The 20,926-nt window shown below is 36.2% G+C and overlaps 1 protein-coding gene across 1 annotated transcript; it reads right to left on the bottom strand.

Moving 5' to 3' along the window:
* Positions 1-1,605: 1,605 nt before the first annotated feature.
* plekhg7 (pleckstrin homology domain containing, family G (with RhoGef domain) member 7) lies at positions 1,606-20,577 on the bottom strand. The gene is made up of 17 exons (XM_056261213.1): positions 20,340-20,577; positions 18,011-18,735; positions 16,806-16,828; positions 14,160-14,278; positions 13,590-13,630; positions 13,117-13,212; positions 12,499-12,645; positions 12,192-12,287; positions 11,964-12,065; positions 10,744-10,857; positions 7,909-8,083; positions 5,701-5,816; positions 4,484-4,571; positions 4,309-4,388; positions 3,096-3,249; positions 2,804-2,901; positions 1,606-1,805 (listed from the first exon to the last, which is right to left on the bottom strand). The coding sequence occupies exons 2-17, from the start codon at positions 18,614-18,616 to the stop codon at positions 1,695-1,697; spliced, it is 2,166 nt and encodes a 721-aa protein (XP_056117188.1). The 5' UTR covers positions 18,617-18,735; positions 20,340-20,577; the 3' UTR covers positions 1,606-1,694.
* Between the last annotated feature and the right edge of the window lie 349 nt (positions 20,578-20,926).

Genomic DNA, 20,926 nt, shown 5'->3' with positions numbered 1-20,926 from the left:
ACGTCCTGTTTTTTCTAACCATTAACAATGCTGTAATTATTAGCAGTGTTTGTAGCACATTCAGAAGAAAAAACAGGTTGTGCAGCTTGCAAATAAAGCTAAGTTGTGACCGCATATGCAAAGTGCATCACTTGTATCAGCACTACACACTAACAGTATCTGTTATATGGTTGTTTATTATTACTGATTGACACATTTTAATTTGCTGAACAGCAGGGTGTTCACATTCATGTTGTGTTGGTGTAGGTGTGTGCCTTATGTCAAGCTTTGTTTGTGTCATCTTTGTGTATTTCTGAATGCAGAAAAGTCCCACCTGGCAAAAACCATCAAATATATGTTGATTCATTTTGCAGGTTTCTACATATTTGTGATTTGAAAGCAGTATCAGACATAGATGAAAAATCAATCAGAATATTATTTTAAAAAGCATAAAAATAGTGCAAAAATATCAAAATCCGAAGGTAAATTCAGGTTAACTGGGGTCATGACTCGAATGAAGAATGGGTGAATTACCCGTTTGTTGTTATTGATGTTTTCTAATTTTCCATCATGTTTAAAAGTAAATAATAAACTAGTTGTTTCTATTTTCTTTCAGTGTCATGCAGTGTTATTTTACTATTATAGTCTTTATTAATATTTTGAATGAGCTTTTATTCCTTTTTAAATTTAGTAATTTTGTCATGTGCTTTTATCAGTTTAATTTTTTTTTCTATATAGCTTTAATTGTTTTATTTTAATTTAGTAATTTTAGTAGGCTACTTAAACCCAGATAACACACTGTACGTATGTCTCGGAGACGTCTATTCGATGTGCTTGTTTACATCTTGATGTATTTTTTAGAGTGTTTGCTCATCTGCAATACGTCTATAGGACGTTTCCTGTCAGATGTCAAATAGACATTTATACAATGTCTTTAAGATGATTGTTTTATAATGTATGTAAAACCGTAGGTAATACTGGTAAATGAAATACTTTGTTCACAATGTATAAAAACAACTTGACAATATTTTATTTTTCATGGTCAAACATGGAAATGATTTCCAACACAATGTAGAGCATAATTTTTTGAAGAAAATTTTAATTTAAACAAATGTGAACAACTGCAAACTTACAAACACTGTACTACAATCTACATGGGCTCTTTATCTAAGCATTTAACTTTCCCACAATACCACATGTCCATGTGACAAAAACAAAATCATCATCTTTATTTGCGACAGGAACATGTAACATTGTTCGTTCTCCAAAAATTTTAAAAAGGGAATTGAAAAATGGTTCCTCTTGTGAAACTTCAAACTGCTCAGGGTCACCACAGTTACAGCTGTGCTGTTTATCCATTTTTAGCACACAAAAAAAGATTAAATTAATGTTGCTTTAAAATCGACCCTAATTGTCAAATATTGTTGTTCCAAACGTCTATGACTTTCTTTCTGGGATATAAAAGGAGATGTTTAGCACAATGTGAGCCATATGGAGGACTTTCATAATACTCAAAGGTGATTTCTGTCCTTTTAGAAGCTTCCCACTGTACTGTTCTGTTAAACGTCTGTTCCACAGAAGGTTCGGAACGTGAGTAAAGATGACAGAATTTTCATTTATGGGTGAATTTCTCCTTAAAGTAAATGAGATGCATTGTGCAATGCAGTGGTCTTTTGGCACTCTGGAGGAGGTTCTACAGAAAGTCTCTGTATAAATTAGATCTGTGAAGACTCCAGATAAAGAAAAGAGTTCTTGACCCGCGGCTGCTGACGGTCCTGCTTCAGCAGAGAATTGATGGCATCCTCAATCACAGACACCCACGCTTTCTGAAACATACATAACATACAGCCTGAATAAGATTTTTAGCATGATTGATAATACCATTGTTGTAAGATTTCATTGCTAATTTTAAATGTTATTGAAATGTAACCTTGACATTTTTGCTGCATTTATTTAAACAAAAACACAGTAAACAGTAATATTGTGAAATACTATTACAATTTAAAATAAAATTTGTTCTATTGTAATATATTTTAAAATTCCTGTGACGGCAAAGCTGAATTTTCAGCAGCCATTACTAGTCTTCAATATGGTTGCTGAGTAAACTAACTTATCTTAAAAGTATAGTTCACCCAAAAATGACAATTTTGTCATCATTTACTCACCCTCAAGTTGTTCCAAACCCGTATGAATTTTTTTCTTATGTTGAACACAAAAGAACCCCCCCCCCAAAAACAAACATATTTTGAAGAATGTTGGTAATCAAACAGTTGACAGTAGCCATTGACTTTTTTAGTCAATAATAAAAAAAATACCGGTACTATGGAAGTCATTGGCTACTGTCAACTGTTTGATTACCAAGATTCTTCAAAATATGTTTGACTTTCTTAGTCAATAATAATAATAAAAAATATACCGGTACTATGGAAGTCAATGGCTACCATCAACTGCGGTTATATTCAGAGATTTGATAATGTACCTTGTTTGTTTGTGTTGTTGAAGCATAATAATAGTAATTTTTTTTAAATCTTCAAAATATCTTCTTTTATGTTCAACAGAAGAAAGAAACTCATACAGGTTTGGAACAGCTTGAGGGTGAGTAAATGATGACACAATGGCAAGTGATTAAAACGGTTGTAATTTCGAAGAAAGCATCTGCATCTACATTCAATGTAATGTCATTTAAATATGACATTAATATTGAGTAACCTGATGATGTTTGGCATGTCAGCACTAGTTGATCTTGCGAATTAGGAGTGTTGGGTGGAAATCAAAGCCTGGGTCTGTTGAAATTCAACATAAAAAAGCAGAATCTTCTATTCACCTTCATTGATTCAGTCTGGGCTTGTAAAATGAAGACTCCAATGCATTGCTGGTAACGATTCTGGTGCATTATTATGAATGAATTAGGAAGACCAGAGGCTGAAACATTCAAAATACAACAGTGAACACTTTCAGTGTTTGTATCGACATCATTATCAGTGCTGATCACATGGATTCATCCTCAATGGAAATGCATGCATTGCTAAGCGATTACATAACTGCACTAAACAACTGCAACATGACCTTAATTCAGAGAACGTGTCATGGTATGTGTGTGTTTCTGTCATCAACACCTGTGGCATTGATCTGGTCTATGTTCTTTAACTGCAGGCGGTCCAGAGAGATGGGCTGGTCCAGGACAGTGAAACTACAGCCCTCCTGCAATAAGAGCTCAAGCTCTTGGCCCGCAGCCGGACGCAGGGGGTTCGACTCCACTACGCCAGACTTCTACAACATAAAACACACAAGCCTGTGATAATAGCTGTTTTGGCCATTCTCAAATAGACAAATGTTAACTTGTGCTTAAAGGCAACATAAAAATACTTGTTAATCCATTTTACTTCTGTATTGTGCTGTATTTCCAAAAAAAAGTTCACATAAATGTGGGATGGAATTGGACTTTTCTTTTTTTTTCTTTCTTTTTTTTTACTGGTAATTGGTTGGATTGTGAAAAGTGGCCTTTCCGCACCAAACCAGGAAGCTGCATTATTTAAATTAACGTTAACTGATATTACATGTAAATAAAATCATGCAAAATATATAACTATTGGTAAGATTTTAGAAAAAAACAAAATGTATTACATTTACAGTATAATGAAACTATTATTATTCATTTTATTTCAGTAAAAGCCCCAAAAAACTCCAAGGAAATGTACACTAATACTGTTCAAAAGGTTTGGGTTTGTAAGATTTTTTAAACGTTTTTGAAAGAAGTCTCTTATGCTCACCAAGACACCAAAAATACAGTAATATTGTGGAATATAATTACAATTTAAAAGAAATGTTTTCTTTATATATTTTAAAATGTAATTTATTCATGTAAAGGCAAAGCTGAATTTTCAGTTTAATGCATCATTGCTGAATAAAAATATTAATTTCTTAAAAAAAAAAAAGAATCTTACTAACCACAAACCTTTAAGCGGTAGTGTATATATGTATGATGCAAAATACGCTTTTAAGATTTTTTTTGTATCATTGTGATACATCTCATAAAAAAGATAAAATACATTTATATAAATATATTTTAATCTCAATTTACATTAGTCAGTATAATAATATGATCTGTCACAATCCATTGATCTCTATTCAACCTTAGTGTGTAAAAGGGAGTAATGGCTTGAATCAATAATCACTCCCAGACAGAATCAACAAATCTATTTTCACATTACCGTCACACGCTCGTACGCATCACCCATGCTTTGATTTATGTCAATAGAGGCATGGCTGCCAGGCATTTTACAGTAATAACACCAAACAGTCACGCTTAAGAATCATACATAACCGCACCTTTTTGCTCCGCTTGATCTTCGTGATTAGAAGGAATTCGTCAAAGAGAAGTAGGTAGACCTCATGCAACTTTGCATTTTCTATGTGCAAAAGAATAAATAATGTAAGTAAGTTCACACCACACAACCATCCTAAATGCATAAGTGGACCAATGAGAAAAACTCAGCCATCCGACCTATGAGAACGAGCTTCCCATCGTGCAGAAGACTACGGTGAGACACCAGGTTCTCCAGGGTTACAGATTTTAGCAAGTGCTTCAGATTCTGTGAAGGATCAAACATGCACAGCCGTTAAATCGCTTTGAAAGCAGGCATTATTAAAGGCACAATATGTACGATTTTTGGACTAAAATATCCAAAAACCACTAGAACAATGTTATTTTGTAAAATATATTTTGTTGACTTGAGGACTTGCATTATTCCAAATGTATCCAGCAATGTTTAAATCCAGAGAAATTAGCAATTTAAACCAGTGGAACATCCCATGTCATTGCGTCGCCTGTCAATGACGTCTTCTTGATTTACCGTGAATAACATGTTTGTCCCATACCTCAGAGACAACACTATTTTGTCAAGTGGCTAACATAGCATAATCAGAAAGAGCTTTATCTGTAGTAACATAATACAGCATTTTCTCCACCATACAATGTTTTAATATTATTTGCATGCCACAAGTCATCTACTGTAGCTTTTATTAATATGATATTCTAATATCAATCTAGCTTACTGCAATGTGCAACAAGTGTCTCATACCAGCGACCGAACGAACGCACAGAGTAATGTTATAACATAACTTTCAAAACATTCAAATGTAATTTTAGTAGGATTATTTTTACTAAGTAAAACAACGCTGCGTTACCCCACAATTTTATTTCATCAAATAAAGTGACCTGTATGAGCAATAATTCAGCACTTGTGGCTGTTGCATTAGAATTAAATACAATAATGTGAATTTAAGTGATCAAACGTAACTGTAACAAAGTTCAAATTCAGGGAAGGAGGCGGACGTTAAACGAAACTTTAATCGTAAAATATACAACGAAAGGAGCGGCAGCGACCAACTGCAGCATGTAAGCATAATAAAAACAGCAATGTAAAATTTCCCGGGCTCTCTGCCCCACCCTGCTTCATACCACAATAACGTTAATAAAACTCGAATACATTTGCTCATCCATGAACATGATTTATGCCTGAGTCCTGTCGGATTCCTTTCCATCTGCCGTGGAGGTGAAGACGACAACTCCCACGATTCCACGCTCATTCACGGCGTCATCAAACTACGCCTTTGTTATTGTTTTAAACAAGCGACCTCTAGCAGCGAAACTTACAAACTGTGCCTTTAAGTATAATGTGTGTTTATAGAGACTTTTATGAGAGAGATTTTGACACAGACCTCAGGAACATGCGCCCTCTTGTCTCGCTCCCACACAGGAAGCCACACTAGAGATTCCTTCAGCTGCTTCACCTTCTGGTAGTTGTCCAACCACTTTACTTTTCCTTCAAGATCATCTGTACAGAGACAGAAGAGAGAGATTTGGGTGGGTAACTTATTGTCTCATCAGCCCACACAAAGGTGGTTGGCTTTGAAAGATTCAGTTCATTAATCCACACCTCCCCAAACAAACATTACTGCTTTTATACAACCACAGATCCTGTTTTTGTTTGTTCAGTTGGAGATAATCGACTTTATTTGAATTCTAGATTCTTCCCATTGCGTTCCAAGTAAAGACTCTTTCATCAACAATGACGAACATTCATGTTGTTTGAACCCCACACACCCATCAGCCAACTGAAAGTCACCAGGAAGAGTTGAACACACACCCTTATATTGGTTAAACTGTGTCATTAAGTGTGTTGAAATGAGCTGCTGCCATCTTGGGACGTTGTTGTATAGAAGATTAACCTATTATTCATTTCATGCTTGTCTAGCCATAAATCAGCCCTGGAGCAGGACAACAAGTCAAATGCAATCATTACCATAACAACAAACATCGTAGAGAATATTACTGAAATCATAACAAAAAGGTAATTGCGACTTTTTAACTCACAATTCAGACTGTTTTCTCCCAATTGCGAGTTTATATTTCACAATTCTCAGAAAAGTCAGAATAGTGAGTTATAAGTCATAAAATACAAAATGCAAGATATAAACGTACAATTCTGAGAAAAAAAGTCAGAACTGTGAGATATAAACTCACAATTGCAAGAAAAAAAGTCAGAATTGTGAGATATAAACTCACAATTGCAAGAAAAAGTGAGAAAATTATGAGATAAAAAGTTGCAATTACCTTTTTTATTTTTTTATTCTGTGACAGAAACAAGCTTCCACAAATGTCACTGCATTTTTATGTTAAAAGTGAAATACATATATCATCACACATAGTTAGTTAGTGGGTTATTTGTTTCAAAATAAGAAAAGTTTTGTCTTTTAAAATGACTAAATATAGGACCAGCCTTTGTTGTGTGTCAACAGCAAAATCTTGTATCTAACACATGGTCATACCATCATAACGGCATTTTAGATTAACAAGTTTGTCTTAGTAAATTATATTTTTAAATAAATCTATTTTATAAAAACAAAAAAAACTTTTTTTTAAACTTATTAAAAAAACATTAAAATACAAATATTTTAACAGATGGAAGGGCAAACATGAATGCATGAAAACACAGAGGGTGTATTATTCATCCCATTTCCTTATCAAAACAGGGTACTTGATAAAACATAATGGATTTATGACAAGGTGTGTAATGATTCAGAAAAGATAACTGGGCATGTCAGGTTTTCATGACTAACTAAAACATGGCATACTTTCAACTGTTTTGGCTCACATCTTCCAGTCAAAAATAGCTCTGTCTTTCACAATGATTTTGCAGCTGTCACTCTGCATATATTTTCTCACAGCGGCTGTCACAACACACCACACAAACAGCTTCTCTATGAGAACAGGAAAAGTCACCTTTCACTGCTTCTAATGACTGGTTTGACAAGAGCATTTTACACAAACGAGATCAAAGCATCTGCATATGAGAAACAAAGAAAACTATTTTTTCCCCCCCCCACATAAGTATTACTCAAAAAAAGTTTTTTTATTGGTTCGGGTTGATAATGGATATTTAATAATGCATGCTCACTTCCTTTGCGGTCATTTTAAATGTTCACACATTTTTTTCCTGTAGTACATTATAATTTTGTGATTGCTACATTTTTTTATTTATTATTATCTAGTGCTTTATTTTTAATTTATTCAGACAAAATAGTATAACATTTAAATATCACTTAAAAGTACATTTTTTAAAAACACTAATTTAACAACTTCTAAAACTAATATTTATTTATTAAATCTCAAACGTAAATCGTAAATATTTCACGTAACTAAATTAACTTTTATTCACTTAATTTCAGCATTTAAAACAATTTATTTTAGTTCTAAGTGTTTTATTTTTAATTTTTTTAGACAAAATAGTATACTTTTTTAAAATATCCGCCATTTATCAGTTATCAGCCATAACACAAAAATAATTTTCAGCTTATTGGTATTGGCATGAATTTTCATATCGTGCATTCGTACTTTCGACTGTCACATTAATACCGTTGACTTACAGATGGCGCTGTCGACAAGATCCACGATGCTCTGTATGGTGTTCTCCTCGGCCTCCGAGCAACTCCTCTTCCCAATGTTCTTCAACAGAAGAGGGTACCGTGTAAACCTCTGCAGAGGAATCACCAGAAGATCCTTCAACTGCAGTCTGCGGCACTGCTCGTTACGTTCACACCACTGGAGGAGAGAGAGAGTGAAGGATGGGAAGAAAGATGTAGTATTAAAGTGCCCCTATTATGTAGTTTTTTTAAGACTCCTAATTTTGTTTTGGAGGTCTCCTACAATAAGCTTACAAGCATCCAAGGTAAAATAACACTTTATTCTTCTCATAATATACATTGCAGCATCAGGTTTTTTCTCACAGTGTCTGAAACGGGTCAATAAAGGATTCGGCCTCTCTAATGGATGTTTTTAGTGTAATAAAGAGGAACACAGATCAGTTCACGTGCCACTTGAACTGAGGCGCTACAATGATCGGTCACGTTACATTTAAGAGTGCCAGAAAGTTTAAATTTCGTAATAAAAGTGACAGAATTTGAAAGCTTAGACTTTGTTTCATATCAAAAGTAACCTGCTCTGTCTTGTCTTTCGGTGTCCTCTTTGCGTCACGATTTTTCAATGCATTAGAAAATGGATGTGTGGCGTGAGAGAGTGAGAACAGTGTCAATTGCGTGAGAGTTGGCAGCCCTGTCAGTAGATGTGGTTGTCAGGTAAACGTACATACTGTAGGTTCATGCAGGAAGTAAGACTGGAATTATTGATGACACGATTCAGGCAGATTAGAATCGATTCTTTCTTTTGGGAAAAAATGGCTGCATACGAAAACTTGGACAATGACTTCGCAGGCAGCGTTTGCGCATGAAGGTACCTTAAAGGCACACTATGCAGGAATTCCGTTTTTGTCAAACAGCGACCCCTAGAGTCGCTGTGGAGTACTTGTATTTAACGTTAACTGTCGTAAATACCACTCACGCAGAGCGTCTCTGTCATAGACTGGTCTCTGCACTCACGGCCTGATACCCCTTTGAAGCTGTTATATTAAGGTACAAATCTTGCATAGTGTGCATTTTTGCATTAAATAAGAGATATAGCGCTAAAATGTGTTTTTGAACTCAAGCTGAGCGCTCGTGTCCGCTGCTATCAGTGTCATGGATACAGTGTTCTCTGTGGCGTGCAGTCTTCACTTGGACGCGCTCTTCAATCTATCGCCGTTGCGGAGACTCTCTATTCATTCTGGTGAAATCACAAAATAAAATGCACAAAAACGTGTCCCTGCTTGATATAGACTGTAACCACTGATGAACATATTCAGTTTTGATAAAAGAGAAAAAACTTAGAACCTGTAACCTCTGACACGCTTGGCAAAAGATTTACCACTAGACCATTAAAGAACTCAAACAAAACTTGCGGATTGATGCATTTATTTACGGGTTGAGCAGAGAGGCTCATTCTCTTTTCCTAGTTTCTTCCGACCGCGTTTTCTTTGGTTTTTCCATCGTCGAGTATCACGTCTGAAATGCGCGCAAGTGTCTTCGTGCTTCATATGTTGTTGTTGATGTGTGTGACGCCGTTGCCGTAAAGCATGTTGTGATTCTCGCGAGATTTGTCGAGGGCGCTCCTCTCAAACTTGCATTGCTGTTTTTTCCAGCGGCGTCCCCCCCCAAGCTTTACTACCAGGATGATTCGCCCTACTATGAGTTTGTTTACCACCGAAATGACTTTGAAGCTGTTATATTAAGGTACAATTCTTGCATAGTGTGCCTTTAAGAAACTGATTTCAGACAGACTACTGAGGCAGCGTAAAAGTTTAATGATCTACAGCAAAATAGAGAGAGCTTTGGTGAGAACTAAACAAATATTTACATTTACATTTATTCATTTAGCTGACGCTTTTATCCAAAGCGACTTACAATTGCTATATATGTCAGAGGTCGCACGCCTCTGGAGCAACTAGGGGTTAAGTGTCTTGCTCAGGGACACATTGGTGTCTCACAGTGGATTCGAACCCAGGTCTCTCACACCAAAGGCATGTGTCTTATCCACTGCGCCATCACCACCCAATTTAATTACTACAGTAGTAATTTCTCGCTAGAAATGACATCAGAAGTGGAAACTTTGGTCAAAAACGTACATTTACACACAAACTGACCAGCAACCGCAACTTTCAGTTGCCATCTTTCTTTTTCTAGCACAACTGTCACCAAATGGAACGCATAGGATTGCGGGATATCAAAAGCAGTGAAGAATACATTTATGCTTCCCTAAAAAATCAATCAGATGAAGATATCTCAGGAGAAGTGAAGCTAACATTGGGATTCAGAAGTGCCTTGATGCCTTTCCTACCCTGGAATAGAGCATTTTTAAGTTTTCGGATGCAGCCAATAACTCTGCTTGTCGTCCACTTTGATCTTTGCAGACCTTTATCATTCTTAAACAGCTATATTAAACATTACATAAAAGGTCATATCTAAAAAAGCACAATAGGGGCACATTTTTGATAATACTGTAGCCTACTTCTTGTCATGAATATAATACTGACAAAATCAAAACTGACAAATCAGATCCCCTATGTGCAAGTGGAAAAGCAAAAAGCGACAGGCCAAAATTGATGTGGAGACAGCTGATGATGTAAGAGAGGGAAAGTAGCAGAGTCAACAGTTTTTCACCAGCGACCTGGTCACCATGTTCCTGAGTGAGAACTAAGTAACGGTCCCTGACAACCACCCTGCAGTGGCCTAAACCTCGTGTGGTAAACATTTGCCCTGTTCCCTAGATCTTGTCTGTACATTGAGACCAAGCCCTGATTTACCATATCAAATCTTGCCTGCCACGGTTACCTTCACGAAAGAGCCAAAGTCCTCCCTGAGCTTCAGGCTGTCCAGATAAAAGATGGCCGTACTGTAATTCAGGCAGTATTTCTGTAGACAATGGCAAATGCTCTCACCAAACGCCTGTAAAGTCAACATTCAATAAGGGAGAGTGATCAGAAGAGAGCAATAGAGAAAAAGTTGTTATCTTTTAGCAAACAGGGAACAAAAGATTAGCGGTGTTCAGTTTTTTTGTTTTCTAAAACAATCATTTGCTTAATGTCTAACGTAACAATACATTATGTAAGCACAACATTGCTAAGGGGTTGGATCTCATGTTTGCTTTTGGGCAGTTATACATTATGTTTAAAGGTCACTGACCGTGACTTTCCATTTCTATGAGCATTTTTTTATTTTAGATTGTATGAGTTATTTTGTATGTAAAGACTTTTACATTGTTAAAGATTTCGGTCACACTTTAGTTTAGGGTCCAATTCTCACTATTAACTAGTTGCTTATTAGCATCCATATTACTAGGATATTGGCTGTTTATTAGTACTTAAAAAGCACATATTAATGCCTTGTTCTGCATGGCCATTTCTACATCCCTTAATCCTACCCCATACCTAAACTTAACAACTACCTTACTAACCTTCAATAAGCAGTATAAGGAGTTTATTGAGGCAAATGTCATAGTTAATAGTTAGTCACTAGTGAGAATTGGACCCTAAACTAAAGTGTGACCAAGATTTCTGCTTCAAATATATGCTCTTCTTTAGAACGTTAAATTTATCAAGAAATCCACAAACATATCAGCATATTAGAATGATTTCTGAAGGATCATGTGACACTGAAAACTCAAGTAATGATGCCGAAAATTCAGTTTTGCCAACACAGGAATAAATTACATTTTATTTATTTATTTGTTTATTTGACAGGGACATTGTACAACAAATGTGTTACACAATACAGAGATAGCTTTAAGCTAATTTTCATCTGTAGTCCCTGGGCAGAGCCAAAATGACAGCAGGTGTAATATATTTATATTTGAAAAAGATATTAAATATAAAACAGTTTAAATTTCAATAATATTTCACAGTATCACTGTTTTTATTGTATTTTTGATCAAATAAATCATAAGAGACTTCTTTCAAAAAATACCCTTGAATGGTAGCACACACACACACACACACACACACACACACACTGTGCATACATACATACATACATATCAACCTATGGTAGCCTACCTTTCTAAGGAGTTCAAGAAGAGATTGAGTACTATTGCTGTCTGGACTGGCCCACATTTCCTTAATGGCACGCAAGAGACTAGTAAGGAAGCCGAAGCTAACCTGAAATATAGTAAGAAACAAAAGAGAACTAAGAACAATATTTTATATTATAAACCAAACTAGTCTCAAAACTGCAGTTGATACATTTCCTGTTACAATTTTCCACCAAACTCATTGAAGTCTTACCAGACAGAGCTCATTGAGATTCGCAAAGAGCCTCCAGGAGTCAATGTCCAGTAGACACTCTCTCATCTGCAGGTCTGTTAGTGTGGTCAGAAACACCTATATGCAGAATAAAGGCAAGCACATTTAAGCTCTATTTCTACAGAGTGACGAAATGGTTGGTTAGCACCAGACTATTTGTGTTAGCTTGTAGTTCACTAGTAAATTCCAGTTACTGTAAACATGCAATTTAAAGTATGATTAAAACTGTATTTGTCTCTTTCACTGGAGGACATGCCATTCCATAATACTGAAGGCATCATGTTCACACCTCTTTTAAAACCATAAGCTGATCAAGGAAGTAGACACATTCACTGGTGAAAAGCTCCCAAATGGCCTCCTGTTTTCGGTAGGTTTTTGGATTCTCCGCTGCTTCCAGTTCAGAGCGACCCCTCAAAAAGTCCTCCAAAGACATATCCTGAAAGAAGAGAGAGAAATTTGACTCCTTAAGGCCTTATTTTTCATGAAGAAATAAAGATATAAAGTGAGAATTGAAAGATATAAAGTAGCAATTTTGTCTTTTTTTCCACAGAATTGTGAGATATAAACTCGCACTTGCGAGTTAAAAAGTCTGAATCACAATTTTATATCCTGCAACTCTGACTTTATAACTTGCAATTGCAAGGTTATATCTCACAATTCTCAGAAAAAAGTCAGAATTGTAAGATAAAAAGTCAATATTGCCTTTATTATTTTTTTATTCCGCTGCAGAAAAAAGCCTCCATAATTTTCTGATTTATGGAGTGATAAAAAGAGAACTCATAACATTTTTACACATGGGTGTCTTGACTTAATAATAACAAAAATAGGACTTCTAGGGTGCCATGCATAAAAACGAAGGTGCTCTAAAGCTCATCTCAGGTGGTCAAAATCAACTGATTTTTTTTACCTTAAATAACTGAAAGTCTGTGTCTCTCCATTCCTGGACCCGAACGCCAGCCAGACACTTGTCAATGTCGGCTACGCTGCAAGTCTTTCCTTTTGTCTGTTGGAAAACACCACTCACATTTACTCAACATCACACTGCCCTGCCCTCAACAGGTCTCTTTGTGTTTGAGCACAAACTGTGGAGCAGATTGGATAGCAGGACATGTTCGAGCTCTGTTAGACAGGCCCGTTTTGTTGTTGTTTACTGTTAATTGAATTGATTGGGGGAAGGTGAGCATGCATTCAAATCTGATGTAGCTCAAAATGGGTCAGTGAACACTATGTGCTAGACATCATCCGAACGACACGAAGCATCTGAAAAATTACAATAGAGTATCTGCAGATGGCACCAACCACAGAACTGGCACTAGATCAAAACTTCATGGGAGAGATGTCTGCATGATGGTATTGAAACGTTAAAATACGGGAACTTACTGTGCTACGCCTTGAGAAGGGCCACTTTGATTTCTTAGTGTCTGTAAAAAATGCAATAATAAAATGCTGGTAACACTTTACAATAAGGTTCATTAGGTAACATTAGTTAAATGTATTAACTAACATGAACTAACAATGAGCAATACATTTGATACTGTATTTATTAATATTTGTTAATAAAAATACAGCTGTTCATTGTTTGTTCATGTTACTCATACTGCATTAACTAATGTAAACAAATAAACCTTTGATGTTAATAATGTATTAGTAAATTTTGAAATTAATATTAACTAAGGTTAATAAATGATGTAGAAGTATTGTTCATTCTTAGTTCCTGTTAACTAAGGTAGTTAACAAATGTTAACTAATGAACCTTATTGTAAAGTGTTACCAAAATGCTTAACTTTATACAAAGCAAAACATTCAAGTATTGCAATTTGGAGAATGTGCTATAAAGCTACTTATTCTTTCTTTAAGATTTAATTATGTGAATGTAAATATAGGTTAGTAAATGTTAGCAATTCATATCAAACCCTGAGTCATGAGATTGACTGAGGCATGATGACTAACCTGAATAGGCTGATTTATTTAAAATATCAGCAGCGCCATTGGACACAAACAAATCTCCAGGAGAAACATCCAATCCAGGAAGACTCACAACGACAGAGCTCCGCCTCCTCTCCTGCAGCCTGAGTAAAAGCCAACCAGATGAGAACAGGTGAGTATGAAGAACATTCCAGCCCCTGAGGCAGCCAGTCTTTCAAAGTATGCATGATGGATGTGTACTGAAATAATGTTGGTTAACCACAGAGCATCACATTCAACATTTATTTGCTTTGCATTTGTATAACGACACTTTCTACAAGTTCACCACAAGCTTAGAGGGTAGATTTGAATGTGAAATGTAATTCTGCCAAATTAATTTAACCTCTATCCAGTCCAGAATGCACAATAGCTCCTTAGACCTCAGAAAACAATTATTTCACTAAATGAATCTGAGAAGGTTTGATAAACCTTGGCCAATGCGCTGTAGTAATCTCTATGCAGAGCCAAGCCGTGCTAAACTTGAAATTTCAAACCAGATTTGCTTTAGCAGGAAATCAAAGAATTCCATGTTCACATTTCTAACATGCCTTGCTAGTATTAGGTGTCCGGAACTGCGTTTGCAAAGATGACTAACGAAACCATTCCATGTAACAGCTGTACCTGCAAACAATTGAATGGTGGATTTATAGGTCTGTCAACGGACAACTGAGCAGTGTGATATATCGGAAGATACAGATTATTATATTCACTGGTTAAGAACAAAGAGCAGCAGCAGGGGTGGGAAGTCAGCACCCTGATTTTTGTAATAAGTTCATTTATATGGTGGACTGCAAACAATGTAGAGAAGGACACATTTCTGCTCTTGTGCAGTTCCCTACTGTTTAATCATCATTATAGTTTATAATCACTATATTAAACATGAATATAGTTCTGTAAAGTGAATTTCTGTTTTTTTTAATGTTCTGCTTCAGTTTCCCTGTTACATTTTGACATAAAATCCTAAGGGCTTTTAGGCAGTGCTATGACTGTTTTCACACACAACTCGATAGTCTGGTTTTTGTTTGAGTCACTCTCAGCTTTGTGCCTATCCATCTGTACAGAGACTCAATGATGTGCCACTATGTGGTGTGTGTCAATAAACAGTTTACAGGGGCTTACTTAGATCTTCAAATGCAGGTATGGGGGAGCAATAAGAGCTTGGAAGTAAGAGAAAATCATACCTTCCATCCATGTAATAAATACTAATCTGTTTTACTACAACATTAAAGTAAAAAAACAAAGGTTGATCAGGGCAAACTTTGACTGTAGGCTTTACAAATCTTTAACTGAAATGTGAAGGCCTAGAAATTTGAAAGTCATATATAGTATAGGGTAGCAGACAGAGAGATATGGATGGATGGATGGATGGATGGATTCTAAAGAGGGGCATTTTAATAAATAGGTGCACTATATTACATATTCATTATATTTTTTACTTAACCTATTGTCTTCCTTATTTAATGTATATTTAAATAAATCTATCATGAAAAAATTTAGTACACCATTGTTTGGATGGATAGATGGATGGATGCCTAGATTGGTGTCAATAGCTTGAGTTTGCCAAACCAATTGAACCCCAACTGAAGAACTGAATACAATAACAACTGCAGAAACTATATCAGTCTTTCCGTGTTCATCACAGTGAATATGGGATCATATACCAATAAACACTTGACTCACTTGCTATGAGATATGAATTCTTCAGCATTATAAAGTGAACACCCATTTCCACGATACCTGGCACAATGAACCCATCAAATACTTCCTTTTTGACTTTATACTTTGTTAAAACCCCTTAAAAAAACCTATGTGTTCACTTTTTACACTTCCAACTTCTCCCTTGCAAGTGCAAACAGAAACACAGATGCCAGTACATTGAACCCTACCAGTAAAAAGTCACTCATTGCATCTCCTATTTACCGACATTAAAAACAGGTCACTGCTAATGGCTTGTTATCTAGAGGCAATCCTAGAATGAAGCAGCCCTCTATGCCGACTATCCCTGCCCCAGCATGACCACAAAGAAGGGAGCATTGTCCTCGCACCTCCACGGAATAAAGATGCCCCCTTAACATAACTGTCCCGTCCAATCGCAGTCCAGGGATGAGCACTGCAATCAGACGGTGCCATACTGTAATTAAGGCCACAATAGCTGCCTAATTATCCACCGCTGAAAAGACGACCGTGGTCCAAGCAGAGTGGGCCCGACAGGGGGAAAAGCGTCACTAATGAGAGTTTGTCTGGCCCGTACAGGGCCGAAAGATGGAACTCTAATAACTCTCCATTAAAAGTTCATGTGCAGCTAACAAAGCGGCAATACAATGAACAAAGAACTTCCCTCTATCCCAACACCCCCTGCACCAGCATGGTGGCGCTCTACTGAAAAAGTGTCCTGCTTTAGCCTCATTACCCCAAACGGTATGTTTCCACACAAACAAATTCCTGGATTAACGAAACAACTTTTCAAATGAGAGATGTTGAGCAACAAGTAGTTTAAGTGAACAAGAAAATGCTGGTTTGACACAGAACAAAGTGACCATGTACACTAAGGGCAAAATGACGGTTCACATGCAAATATGACTCGGGTGGGGACGGTTTATGCAAAACATTAGATAGAAACAGCTCACCTACCTTTTATGACAGGGATCCTTGACCTGTAATCAAAAGCAGATACAACAAAACGTGAGTGAGCAAAGTACTTTAAGAAGAAAAAACACTAGTCATTTCTACTATCAATTTCAATCATACAACTGGTGCGAGTTAAAGAACCCTAAAGTCCTCACATCTACAGATATCTCACTCCATTGTAAAAAAAAAGCTTGGATGAATATGTGAGAGGAGTGAATGGGGCTTCCCTTTTATACTTTTGATTCTTCACTGACCCTTCCATTATTTGATGATTGCTGAATGGAGCTTCATCAGAGGAGAGGTCTGAAGCTGACAATGTGAAACTACTGATTCAATTGCTGTCAAAAGCTCTTATTGTGAACTACTACCTCAGGAGGTCGAAGAAGAATGAGACAAGAGGCTTTCTGTGATAAGAGCGGACAGACTCTTGCAATTTGATTTACAGGCATGAAAAAAGACTGTTTCATCACATATCATATGAAACTTATTATCATCAATTTAGAAAAGTATAATGTACAGCCAGAAAATCAAATAAAGTCTGACAGGGTGATCAGGACCAGGGTTATTATCATTAACTAAAACTAAGAATATTAAAAACATATTGTTAATTGAAATAAATCTAAAAGTTAAATGAAAATCTAAATGATAAAAATTAGAAGTAACTGAAATAAGTTTAAGTTGATGCACTAAAACTACAAAAACTGAGATAAAAATAAATGAAATAACTTAACTAGTAATATTTTTTTTTTTACTAAAAATAAAAACTAAAATTACAATGAAAATCAAAAATATTAAATAAAAACTAATTAAAAATATTACTAAAATCTATAATCGACACCTATCTTTTTTACGCGGTTACTTAGCAAATAAATACATTTGAGATTAAATAAGTGTATAATTGATCATTTTACCTTTATATTACCTTAATGCTTTTGCTAAAAAACTAAACAAATGGCCCTAAAACACTGACTGCAACAATATTACAGTAATACCAAGCATGAAAGTAACAGTGTTTTTTATCTGAATAAGAAGTCTGATACAGAGTTGTTATGGACGATGGGATATATTAGGAAATATCAGAACACTAGCGCTATTGACCAATCAGAAGTAAGCATTCTAGAGTGCCATGTTTCAGTTAAGTCTCTCATAATTACTGTTCAGATATATGGTTAGAAATGTAAAGCCTGTAGAATCTTAAAGACATATACCTCATTGTCATCGATGAGGCTCTCATTGTCATCAGAAACAGGCTCTTTTGAATCACAAGACTCTTTGCTCTTGCAAATGACACCATTGTCAAGGGTCTTTGATCTGTGTGATCTGATTTTCCCATGAATCATTGAAGATTCAAAGTTCCCGCTCTCTCCATCCAACTGAACAGCCAGTGGAGATGACTGCCGGAAAAACTGAGAAAGGGGACTCGTCGGAGTGGGAGCCTCCTCTCCTAAAGGACTGTCCAACTTGCTTGGTTCTCGGTAGGAGATTCTCGTACTCCTCATCCTCCTCAGAGTGGGGGACGTGGAGATGCGGGCCGGGGCTTGTCTATCAAACTGGAATAAATGTGCGGGCACGCCGTCAGACTCCGTGAGGGAACCATACCTCAGTCTGGATGACGTCCTTCCTAAATCTATTCGCATTATGAAAGGACTAGCTGTTTGTATGTCTTTGTCCTCGCTTTGCACACATTGGGTTTGAGTCTGTGCATCCGTCCCTTTTACAGTTTTCCTCGCATGCCAGTCTATACAACTCCAGTCCAAAGTTTTATCCGCTTCCTTCCCGTTTTCGCTTATGAAAGCATAATTCAACTCAGTCATCTTGAGTAATCCAGCATTATATCCCACAACAGAAGACTGATTAAGAATCAGATGCAGGTTTGGCTTGAGTCATTCCCACAAAAATGTGTGCAATCCTTAAACCCATGTCTCTGGAGCTTCTGAAAAGCAAGAAAGGATTAGAAAAGCCACCCACTATGTTTATTGCAACTCTTGTAGAACTAGCCATGTACAGTGTGCCCATTTAATCCCAAAATTTTCCCAGCACAAGTGTTTGCCTCCTTAGATAACCCAATGAAACAAACTGCATGCGTTGTCTTAAAAAGTTACTCAATAAGAATTGGAATTCCAATAGAACTTAAATAAAGTAAAATATTGAATTTGAAATAAATTCAAGAAACCCTGCAGTTTCATTTGTAGTTTATAACTGTGTATAATACATCAACAACTCTTTTTTAGAACCTTCAAACTCTACAACATAATTTTTGGTCACAAATGGGATTAAATGGGTTAATCTGCATTCACCCATACTTATGAAGTTAAGCGCCCAGACATTGAAAGCCCCTATAAACATTATGCAATTTTCAAGCAAACAATTCAGAAGGATTTCTTTCTTTTTTTACCACATTCTCAACAGGCAGTCTGTAGTTTATCATATAGCATGTTTAAAGTGATATTCCTTATGTTGTAGTAGCCAACAGTCCATGTTGAAGTCCATCATGATATGATATCGTAGCCTATATACTTGTATTTATTTATATATATCCTGTATGGATTTATAACCATTATGCAAGTGCTACAACCTGGTGAAATGCATCTCTCCTTTCTAAGGTTAATGTATATTTTACATTGTCCCTGTCCAAAAATAAATAAATGAAAAATGAAATGAAATAACTTTTAACTCTTATCTTATATCTGTGATTTTATCTCTGTATTCTTCTGTGGAGCCTTCAAAACTGGGTTATTACATGAAATGGGTGCCTTTTGTGATTTTAGAAAGTATATTTAACTTATATACATTAATAAAACAACCAATTGTGCAATCAGCAACATTAAAAAACTAACAGGGTTGATAGTTTTACAGCTAATATAGTCATTACCAAATATCCATCAAATATCCAGTTTTCAATAATCAATTGTTTATACAAAAATTATGGTTTAAGGGGGTGACTATATAAGAAATCAAACAGAATATAGGATAAAGTGATAAAAAAAAGATATATAACATTTTAGTAAGGATGGGTTGTGATGGTAACCTGGACACACAACACAAAGAAATCTTTTGTTGTTGTTGTGTTAGGAAATATCATGCGTGGTCATTGTTTACATGCGAGACACAAAAAGGAACCTTTTATGAGGAATGACCCAAATACATTTCCAACATTTAATAACGCATGCGTTATCATTGTGCACTTGATGAAGAAAATTGACTTGCACCGTACATCACTGTGACAGAGTAGCGTGGGAAAAGGCACCTGATCCTGCTCTGGCAACTAGTGTAGGTTTACAGGGATGATGCTAATAATAAACACACTTTATTTATGAATAAACCACAGTAAAATGCAGGATGTTGTATAATGCACTCGTATAAAAAAACAGACAGTAAAATACCTTAGCTTAGTTCTTTGTTTCTGTAAACAAGAAACAAAGAACTAAACGTTTATTGTTGCGGACGAATCGCAAATGTATCTTTTCAGGCAATGAAAAAAAGTTAAAGGCTATTTGATAACTATAAGTGTCGATTATTTAGGTCTGTGCCACTTACCGCTTAGTTGTTCCCGGGTGATCGGGCTGCTGGGGGGGAAAAGAGTTGGACAAAATGTGCAAGTCTCTACTACAGATTCAAACCGGCTATTTGTCCTCAAAAAGATACACGCAACAACATAATCCTGCTCCGTTTAAAGTGAAATAAGCGTATGATAAAATACTGCATGCACGGGCTCTGTGGCACCGTAGGTATTGTGTGAGGGAGGTTTTCTCTGCTGCTTTGTCGCCTAAGGTCAATGGAGGTGGAGCATAGCTGTATTGTGTTGATATATATGTGTGTGTGTGTGTGTGTGTGTGTGTGTGTGTGTGTGTGTGTGTGTGTGTGTGTGGTGTAATCTCGTACTGCGTGTGTTCATGTTTCTTTAGACAGATAGGTTAGTAAATGACAGGTACCGTACCGGGCAGGCAGGTTAGATGTCGTAGTCAATCACACATGAGCTTTAACCTCATGGAAACTGTGAGCAAATGTCAAGCATCTTAGTTTTCCTTCCAGTGACCACGTGATAGAGTTGATGCTGAGATCAGCCAGGTTGTTATTCTCAACTTTTATTTATTTATTGGACCGTGTATTATTGTCATTGACAA

The sequence above is a fragment of the Rhinichthys klamathensis genome, unplaced genomic scaffold (assembly GCF_029890125.1).
Source record: "Rhinichthys klamathensis goyatoka isolate OS25496 unplaced genomic scaffold, OSU_Roscu_1.1 h1tg000181l_1, whole genome shotgun sequence".
NCBI classification, from domain to species: Eukaryota; Metazoa; Chordata; class Actinopteri; order Cypriniformes; family Leuciscidae; genus Rhinichthys; species Rhinichthys klamathensis.
The sequence above is the reverse complement of the archived record's forward strand: the minus strand, read 5'-3'. Positions and strand labels throughout refer to the sequence as shown.

What these genes read in the sequence shown, in the direction of transcription:
- plekhg7 (XM_056261213.1), bottom strand. Translation starts at nt 18,616, where the DNA reads ATGACTGAGTTGAATTATGCTTTCATAAGCGAAAACGGGAAGGAAGCG. An exon ending in GCCTCATCGATGACAATGAG is followed by an intron (nt 16,829 to 18,010) that starts GTATATGTCTTT and finishes TTTTGATTACAG; the next exon opens with GTCAAGGATCCCTGTCATAA. An exon ending in AGACCAGATCAATGCCACAG is followed by an intron (nt 2,902 to 3,095) that starts GTGTTGATGACA and finishes TGAATGTTTCAG; the next exon opens with CCTCTGGTCTTCCTAATTCA.